Source organism: Thalassophryne amazonica, chromosome 6 (genome assembly GCF_902500255.1).
Source record: "Thalassophryne amazonica chromosome 6, fThaAma1.1, whole genome shotgun sequence".
In the NCBI taxonomy this organism is placed as follows: Eukaryota; Metazoa; Chordata; class Actinopteri; order Batrachoidiformes; family Batrachoididae; genus Thalassophryne; species Thalassophryne amazonica.
The window spans coordinates 15629925-15640242 of record NC_047108.1 but is presented as its reverse complement, the minus strand read 5'-3'; the positions used below and the strand labels follow the sequence as shown (position 1 = coordinate 15640242).

Below are 10318 nucleotides of genomic sequence, written 5' to 3'. Positions count from 1 at the left end.
CGTTTTCTGAAAAAAAAAAAAAAAAAACAGAAACAGAAAACAGAACAAAAACAAAACAAAAACAGAGGAAAAACTGTTAAATGTGACCAAATCAGGTACAAATGATGGAGCCAAACACAGAAACTTTTACCCCGGTGAAGAGAGAGAGAGAAACACTTTACAATGGATGACCAGAGCAAGAACACCCTCCAGGAGAAAGGAGCATCTGTGTGAAAGTCAACCATAAATTATTTAGACTTCTTCAACAGAGAGTTTAGCACAAGATGTGAAACATCAGCAAAATTTAAACATGAAATTAGCAGAATCTGTTTTTGAAATGGTGGGAAAAGTGTGAATATTACGCACAGCATATGTAAAAAATGCTACTTGTTCAGTGCACAGCAGCAGCAGTGGTGTTTGACGAAGATGACAAAATAAACCAAAGACTTTTTTTAAGGCAACAAACATGAAAGACAAAAAATAAAGGCAAAATAAACAAGCAATGCTGAAGTGAAGAAAGGTGCAGGGCGACGCTGCAGAGCGACGCTGCAGAGCGACACTGCAGAGCGACACTGCAGAGTGACACTGCAGGGTGACGCTGCTGCAGGGCAACACTGCAAGGTGACGCTGCAGAGCGAAACTGCAGGGCGACGCTGCAGGGTGACGCTGCTGCAGGGCGACGCTGCTGCAGGGCGACGCTGCTGCAGGGCGACGCTGCTGCAGGGCAACGCTGCAAGGCGACGCTGCAGAGCGAAACTGCAGGGCGACGCTGCTGCAGAGCGATGCTGCAGAACGACGCTGTAACATCTCACCTTTGTCAGTAACCAAATATTTCAGTCTTACTGCACATGAAAATTCAATAAGGTATGTCTTCTATAATATATTCCAGTTCTAAAGTATGTCGACTAAAATCAAAGTACTAGCTGCAGAAAGTACTTTTAAGGTTACTAAATATTCTTATTCCAATAAAAATTTGGATTTATAAACAACAAACAGGTTTTCCAGTTTTCATTTTTCACCCAAGAGTCCAAACCCCCAAAATATTTAATTCATGCTGATTTTAAAATATCGAAGAGAAACAAATCCTCTAATATGATGCATGAACATGTTTGAATTTTTACTGATGAAGGGCTTAGAAATGTTTGCAACTTCAATAACTGATTAATTAATCCAACTGAGGTCTGATAAGGGTTTGTTTTGGGTGTTTCCATTTTCTTGTTGTTTGCTTCGGTGATAAAGTCAGTGAGACTTTGCTGGACACATGGATTTGACACATGGAGATCAACACGCCGCCCGTTAGCAGCGTCGCATTCAGACTTGATGTTCTTACAACTTTCAGTTATGTCTTGTTGTGCAAAAGTGCACATTTAAGGTTCATCTCTGCTGGAGCGATGCACTGCTGGTCTTTTTTTACACTCACTCGGTTCTCTTAGTCCTCTTCTACTCTTGTGATCATAGAACATTCAAGTGGGTCTACATTCCAACATCTTCTTGAAGGCTTTCCTGAAACTGTCGTCCAAGAAGGCATAGAGAAACGGGTTCAGACAGGAGTTGGCATAGCTCAAGCTGGTTATGAAGTAGGAGATCCCGATCAGCAGTGGTGTGGTTCTCAGGTCTGTCGTCAGGGCCACAATGGTGCTGAGGTGGAAAGGTGTCCAGCAGAACAAGCAGACGGCCAAGACGATGAAGACCATGATGGTGACTTTCTTCTTGGCCTTGTCGAGTGCTTTAGCATTGCTGTTGAGCTGCATGTTCCTCAACTTGTAGAGCATCATGGAGTATAAAATACAGATGGTGGAGACAGGGATGGCAAAGCTCAGAATGAGCGTGTAGATCCGGCTTGCCTTGAACCACAGGCTCTCGGGGGCGGGGAGGCTGAGCGCACATCTCTTTCGCCCATCATGCGGGTTGATGTAGACGCTGGCAAAAATGGTAAAAGGCATCACAATGAGGATTACGAGCACCCACACACAAAACGAGATGATTCTGGCAGCTCTGTAGGTGCGGTAAGGCATGCGTTTGGACTTGACAGTGGCCAAGACGACTAGGTAGCGATCAACACTCATTACGGTGAGGAAGTAGATACTAGAGAAAATGTTATAATGGTCAATGCTGACGATGATTTTGCACAAAACCTCACCGAAAGGCCAGTAGTGCAGCAAGTGTTCGGCAATGTTGATTGGCAAGACCAAAGTGAACAAGTCATCGGCGATGGCCAAGTTCAAGATGAATATGTTGGTGACTGTTTTCATCTTAGGGGCTTTGAGGATCACGTAGATGATGGCCGTGTTGCCCGTCAGCCCCACCGCGCAGATGATGGAGTAGATGATCGGTAAGATGATGTAGAGGTCTGCGTAGAAGTATAACTCAGAGGGAGGAGTACACTTCAGGTCCGAGTGGTTCCCTGACATCAGGGAGTAGAAGTCTGAGTCGTTGCAGACGGGTGGAAAGCTGCTGTGGATCGAGATGTTCTCCATGGTTGAAGTCAAGTTTGTCATCACTAATGAAGTATCCTGGAGATTTGAAAAACTTTATCAGCCGTTGATCACGAAGGTTTACTGAAAGTTCTGCAAGGGGGGAGAAGGTCAAAAAAACCCATATGAAGGCGGAGTCAGTAGAGCAGCTCCACTGTGAGGTCCTGGGATCATCTGGGGGATCACAGGGATGAAGACCAGAAGTCCAAAAACTGATTCGTGATAACAACAAAAAGCTCCAAGTGCTGCTTCAGGACTGAATTTTCTGCAATCAATTCAATAAATGGCGTAAAGACCACAAAAAAATCAATCATATCAGTCTGCCCATGTGAAAACCATCCAGACGTCCTGATGTCGCAGATTTTGGGATGTTTTTTAAAATAATTTTTCTTCATCAAGTTGAAGGTTTTAAAAAACTCAGTCACATTCTTTTGCCTGCCCTGTTTGAGTTTTCCTCTCTGACGTCTTTTCCTCCAGTGCAGAAACAACTAATTAAATTATTTTTCACCGAATAAAACCTTCTTTCTAAGTAAGGTCTGATGGGTGACTCAGGTGCGTCTTCTGCGCGCCACCTGTGCACTCAGGACGCGGTGCCAGGATTTTACGCGTCAGTCACCAAAACTGCAGAGAGAGAGAGAGAGAGAGAGAGAGAGAGAGAGAGAGAGAGAGAGAGAGAGAGAGAGAGGTGGACATCAATGAACATCAGGCAGAACGACGGGGAGAAAAACTTTCTAATTAAAGGTATGAAGACGCGCAAACTAAAGTCCCGCCTCAGTTCAGGTTCCATCTGCGTCCTCTGTTTTTTTGCGCACGTTGTGGAAACGTGACTGTGAAGAGGGTTTGAATTAAAGACAGATTTTTTTTTTAATCCATGAAATTAACATAAGCCAAAGTCGAATAAATTTCAAAATGAATAATAATAATAATACATTTAGGTTCGAGGATAAACAAGTTAAAAATGAAGCTCTTTGAAGACTTACTGAGTTTGAGCCCGACGACAGAGTGATGAAGGAACACGTTTGTTCTCCTGCCCGAAAATCCTCCGACAGAGGACAAACGACACCTCTCTCTCTCTCTCTCTCTCTCTCTCTCTCTCTCTCTCTCTCTCTCTCTCTCTCTCTCTCTCTCTCTCTCTCTCTCTCTCTCTCTCTCTCTGGTGACGTCATCATCCACGTAGCCAATCATTTGGGTCGTTCAGCTCCTTTTTACCTGATGCAGGAGGCTGATGATATGAACTCTTTCCTGCTGCAACAAACTGCTGATTGATTGATTGATTGATTGATTGATTGATTGATTGATTGAATGATTGATTGATTGATTGATTGATTGTTCTGTAGTCAGCTGCTGTTGCTGCTGAGCCGCTTACATCATGAAGCCATCAGAAGTCTGGTCTGGAGTCTGACCCTCTGTCTTCTGGCAAACCTGAGCCTGGATCTGTCAAATGTCAAAGTTTGTTCTGGACAACATGAAACGGTGGACAGAAAGCTGTGGAACCGCCCCCCCAGTCACGCCTTACCTCAGAATTACTGGCACCAATTTATTGTAAATACATATTTTAAAATAAGTTCCAGAATGAATGCAAATGAACTAATTTTCGATACTCAAAATATTAAAAAATGTCCAAAGGCACTGAACAAAATGCATTCATAAAGTAACATTTAGGTTAGGTTAGGGGAGAGGGGCTGGACTATCAGCCCAGCAGAGCCTAGGGCCCAGTGCTCCCTCCAAAATGAACGTTCTTAGTTAAATCTTTTGGTACCCTTGATAAGGGCCCCTTCACACATAGTGCAAATTTGGTCAAATTGCGCATGAAGCAGGAATTGTATGCAAAATGTTTAAAATCGTCGCTGCCTTGAATGCCTCGTACACCTGTTGCTATAACTATTTGCACACACCAGCAGCTGAAAGACAGAGTGTGTACTGTGAGAGCCCATCAAACCCTCTCGTGGCAGATGTCGGCCAAATTCCAGGTGACACACACAAACATCTAACACTGCTCACATGGTATTTAGAAATTGTGTGGCCATTCACACTATTAACATGACAGCAGTCAGAAGACAATCACTGTCGAGGTGGATGTGAAATTTGTCGAAGTGCCCCACGACTGTGAAGTTGCAGAGTGCACATGTGACGTGCCAGAATGTCGGCTCCCCCCACAACATGTGTGTGTGTGTGTTTCGCCCACTCCCCCCACTCCCCACCAACACATCTGTGCCTTTAGCATTTTGGTCACATATCAGCAGAAATACGCCATACCAAACACCGTTTGGTCAGTTATCACAGCGCTTTTTTTTTTTTTAGAAAATACATTTATCTGCTTGTTGATTTTAGCCATTTCATTCTCCTGTTACAAGACAGTGATTGTAGTGTGGTGGTAAAGTTTCCATCTGGTAATCAGAGCGTGCGGGTTTAAATCTTGTGGCATTTTTTATTTTTATTTAACCAGGGTTATTTACCCGTGGGGTTCTGTATTGCGTCCCCTTTTATGCATTATTCATATCAACCCAGTGATATTCACTAATTATAGAGCTGGTTTTTATTTTATTTTCCTCCACATCAGCAGAGCAATGTGGTGCAGCTCATCCCACGGAACACAGTGCAAGCAGCTAATAATTATTAATTATTATTATCACTTTACTGGGGCATTGCTAGGCCGGTATCGTAGATTTACGTCGACTATATCTGGCTATACCCGCCCACTGTGCATAAACAAATGACGTCATAGCGCACACAGCCCAAGAAGTGTCCGCAGAGGGGGAAAAAAAAAAACTGTCCGCAGAGGAAAAGATGAAAAGGCGAGAAGTGTGTTTTGGTCCCAATATGTATATTCCAGATGATTTTCTAATCGATAGTACAACAATGAACAGCAGCTAAAGCAGCCAGCTTGATGAGGGTGCACTGCCGAATTTGAAAAGCAACGCGCGCACCAGGCGACATGACAAAAGTTAAGTGAGCCAACTTTTTATGTACGTGTTACATGTTGTGTATCTCAGTAAAAAGTGATAATAATGCAAATAACATGCTGTTGTCGTGCGGTATGCATTTTTCTGACTCCCTCCGTCCATCCTGTTGCCCGCAATGACAGCTATTCGCCCTCGTCTAACTCGGGCGAATAGCTGTCATTTTGGGCGACTGAGCATGGACGTCGGGCCTCTTGGAAATGCATACCGCCCTCCAAAAGCATGTTATTGTATTATTATCATGTACAGTGAATGTGAACAGCAGTTATCAAACTGAGAGCACCGTGTTCAACTGTGCGCACGCCGCCGCAAATCTGAACAGGCTGTTATATCCACAATAGATGTTACAGTACAGATATTTGTCCATTCCTTCCCATGGGCAATGTAAATAATGTGAATATTGTCTCCATCATATCTGTATATAACACGGGCAACTGTGCCACTCTGTGGTGCGCAGTAATGCGTCATTGCACACGTCAGGCTCAGAGCTGAATGGATCTCACACTGTAATATATGATCACCTTCTAACTCTGTAGGAGATATGACATGGAACTGTTGTGCCAGGCCATGACAGCATTAATAAACATGAATGTCACCTCCAACAGCGGTCCAGGAGTGTTTCACTGCGTGAACACGGAGCCAAAACCGGAAGCATGTGGTTAAAATCCTCTCACCCAAAATAAAATAAAAAAAAGAATCCCATGTGATAATCCAATCATTGCGGTGTCCAGAGTTGCGTTGTGCTCCTGAAGTGAGCAAAAAGAAAAAAGAAAGTTCCCTGACGTAGGGGACAGCATGGCCAACTGCCAGCAAACTGTCAGCAAACCTGTCCAGTGGCACATGTGCACACGTGAGCCCCACGCTCATGCTTAGTGGGTCATACAGCATTGTGCATACACACACACACACACACACACACACACACATGGCTGAGTGATAATTGCAGCCTGTGGGAACACAGTGCTCACTACCAGTCCGGTCCCGTGTATGCCATCTAGACGTATGGATATTGGGCAGTCTGGATGCATTCTGACACTGCTGACAACACCTCTTTTCCTCCCAACTGTGTCGGATTATGGCAATATTTGCATGGTTCCTGCACATTCTTGCTATGTGTGATGGGGGATTCAGTTTCTATATCTTGAATAGTTTTAATTCTGACAATTCTGCCCCCAGATAAGGATCACCGTCTGTCCCCCTTGGGCTTATCTAAGTTACTGGTTCTGTAATTCCTCCCTTCAATATGAAGTTGTTGACTGTGTGACATTGACTCCCCCTTGAAAACAGTTCCATAAGAACCTACTGTAATATCAGTGACCTCCTCTCTGTTAGAAGGCTGGTTCATTGCACTGATTAAATACAGAGACTGCTGGCCACCAGAAATTCTATACCCTACCCCTAGGGTTTGTGTTTGAGCTCACACCAGCCTACGTGGTGAGCATTGGAATCATAACCAAACAGGACAGGGAGATGTCCCTCTCTTCAATCGTTAACTATACTCACCATTTCCCTTGATGGTGTGGGATCTGATGAGTCAAACGGGCAGTAGAGAGATGTAATGACCATACCCTTGTTCTGGCAGTGCTGCGTATCTTACTCCTTTTGTAAATGATATTACATGCCTGGGCTTCTCACTGCAACTTTTTTGTTGTTTCAAATTCAGCAGTTGCTTGTGGCAAAATAATTAATTATATCCACACAAAATTTTAATTTTGGCCTATATAAGGTGCCTGAGCCCAGTCAAGCTGACCCCCCACCAAGATAAAAAAAAAAATCCAAGCAAACAGGCTAAGTTTGCCCTGTAATTTCTGACGGTACATGAACGCAGCAGCAGCAGCAGAGCTCACAAACCGGCTTCTGCACTGTGTGAAAATATTCAGCTGGTTGAACGAAGTCAAAGTAAACAATAAAGTTTCAAAAACTAAAACAATAAAAAAAATGTTAAGAATGACAGCAAAATGAAACACGAACAAATTGAGGTTTTTGTTGCCCTTCATTCAAAATTTTCAACAGTTTAAAAATCCTGACAAAGCGCCAGCTGCAGGAACGAAGCTGAACAAAGGTTAAACGATGCCAACAAAAGTCAACAAAAGTCCAGATTTCTTGTTTCGTCAGGGCTTCGTTGCCCTTCGTTAAGTGCCGTGTGACTGAACCATAAATCCAATACCAAGCTTAAAAAAATGTCATCAAGACAAATATCACTCAACGCTGCAGAGCGCTCGTGGTTTGTCACAGCACACAACTTGCTACAAATACTTACATAAAATGTTGTTCAGTTCAGGCCCTGTCACAGCGGAGGTTACGTCCACCCTGCTGCAGGTTCAAGCCAATATGTTGCTAGCGTGTGTGCCACATTCACTTAACTGTCTCAGAAAAAAACGTGTCGTGGGGAGAAAATCAGTAGCAGAGCGAATTCTTGATATGATCAAAATGTGACTGATGCGACGCTAAAATGTGCTGACTGGTTTCACAGGAGCATGCTGCAGTGATGTATATGTCAGCATGCGCAAAACGTGCACCACACGCACGTGAGTGGCATGCACGTGATGTTGCAGTGATGGGCTGGGTTGCTTGTAAGGAGGAGGAGGAGGAGGAGGAGGAGCTGTCCGAGGTGCTGACCTCTGCAGCCTGCTCTCCCCCGCTCGCTTCCATCCTCCAAACACAACACATCAACATGTTTTGTTTGTTTGTTTATTTTCTCCACTCACAGCCCCCGAAGCTCATGACACATGTTGAATTATCACTGAAATCAAACTTGTAAACTATATTTAAATTTGGCTCCTCCCCCTCACAGAGAGCAGAGTTTCCTTCAGGTGACCTCTGTTAATCTTTGTACACTTTACTTCACCAAAGTGGATTTTCAGGTTTGAAATCTGAAAAATAAGGATGACCTTCATGTGACGACTGCAGACAGCAAATATTTATTTAATCCTCCTTGAGCCGTGTTCACTTTAATCTCTCACTTCACACATTTATTTCAGCTGCTCCCTCCAGTCCCTCCAGATCTTGTTATTCTGCCATTTTCCCTTCTGAAGTGGTCATGTTTTTTTTTAAACTTCCAATTTCAAAAGATCTTTGTTGTGTTGGTGCATTCATTTTAATCATCTCTCAGGAAAAAAAGCACTCGATAAGCCAATAAAAGAAATATTAATAAAACTACAATTAAAAATTTTTTTTTACCTCCACCAGCTCACAGGGGTTGAATTTATGTGATCACTTCAACCTGTTTCTCTACACAATAACCTGATTGATTTTTTTTTTAAGGAAAATCGATACATATGAGTTCCCTCATGGCCTTTCCTGGTGGCCTTATGACATCATAAATATCTGCACAACACTGCTCAAACCCCTACTGACCCAACTCTAAAACTGCTTTGCTCATTAATCACATTCTCTGCAGATCAGGCTGTTGTGTGTGTGCGTGTGTGTATGTCCTATCTGTGCTTGTATGTGTGTCTGTGCCTTTTATGTGTGTGTGTGTGTGTGTGTGTGTGTGTGTGTGTGTGTGTGTGTGTGTGTGTGTGCTTCATGTTTTGGTTTTACATTTCTTGATTTGTTTTTATTTCCACATTCTGTCAAATGTTTTTGTCTCCTCGTGTCTCACGTGATTCTGTTTCCATTCCTGTTTGATCTTCACACCTGCTGTCAATTAGTTCAGTTAGTTTATAAGCCGCATCTTTCCCGTTGATGAGTTTGCAGGTCGATGGCCACAGTGTGTTTATCTCCACCTTGATCACTGTTTGTATGTGTGTTGCTCCCCGCTGTGTTTTTTACCTTTGCTGGGTTAGTCCTCATTTTGCCCCCCCAACTGATCTCTGCACCATCTCTCTGTGTGAACTCATTTGTATGCTCACCCCATCACTGCTGTCATATGATGTCCACTGTGGATTATTAAAGCACCCTGGTTTTTGCACATGTACCTGTTGGGAAAGTGAAGTACACGGACCCACGCCAGGGGGCGTGAATGAACGGCCAATAGGAAGTCTGAATAAATAATTTATTCTGCAAATGTGCACAAACAACCAAATATGCTTTTAGTCTGTCAATCAAGATAACCAGATGACACGTGAGCAGGCCCGAGGGTAGGAGACGCCTAACCAGAGAAGAGCCAGGACCCACGATGTTCCACCGCCAATGGAGACCTGCAATACGCCGGAGCCTCCAAGTCCTGAGTCCTCAGGTGGCCACCGCTTCCAGCTGTCAGATCCGGTACTGCTGGCAGGAACAGACACAGGTTAAGGTGGGTGTGTGTACACCCAGCAAACAGTCAGCAAAAACACAGTTCCTTCCTGAGGGAAAAACCTCCACCTCCAAACACAGTAACACAGAGTACATGCAGTGCCTTATGTATCACTTAATCAAGTCTGAAGTGAGGAATGGAGACACCAACTCCTCCAACTTCCACAAACTCGACTACAAGCTGCAAGTGTACAAAAGGTTAAAGACTGCAAAAAGCTCAGATGCAAAAAACGTGTGCGTGCGGCACAGAACGGCTGAGTAAGTTTACCTGAAGGGTAAGCAGATAACTCGGCAGAGTTATGGTGTCTCTCCCAGGCTTTTATGGATCTGGTGATGATGATGATGATGATATGTGACAGCTGTCAGCTCCGAGTACCTGGTGGACTCCTCCGGCAACTGCGTCCTCTGGTGCCTGAAACCCGACAACAGGCAGTACCCCAAGCAGACTTCGAAGGGGGAGAGGCTGGTCGCTGACGAGATCTGGCTGTTATGGACGTACTCGATCCAGGCCAGATGTTGACTCCAGGCCGTCGGGTGCGCAGAGGTAACACACCTCAGGGCCTGTTCCAGATCTTGGTTTGCCCGCTCTGCTTGGCCGTTGGTCTGGGGGTGGTACCTGGACGATAGGCTCACGGTGGCCCCCAGTTCCCTACAGAAACTCCTCCA

At 44.3% G+C, this 10318-nt stretch overlaps 1 protein-coding gene across 1 annotated transcript; it reads right to left on the bottom strand.

Annotated features, from left to right (window-relative positions):
• Nucleotides 1-1247: 1247 nt before the first annotated feature.
• npbwr2b (neuropeptides B/W receptor 2b) lies at nucleotides 1248-2722 on the bottom strand. The gene has a single exon (XM_034171565.1). The coding sequence runs from the start codon at nucleotides 2475-2477 to the stop codon at nucleotides 1443-1445; it is 1035 nt and encodes a 344-aa protein (XP_034027456.1). The 5' UTR covers nucleotides 2478-2722; the 3' UTR covers nucleotides 1248-1442.
• Between the last annotated feature and the right edge of the window lie 7596 nt (nucleotides 2723-10318).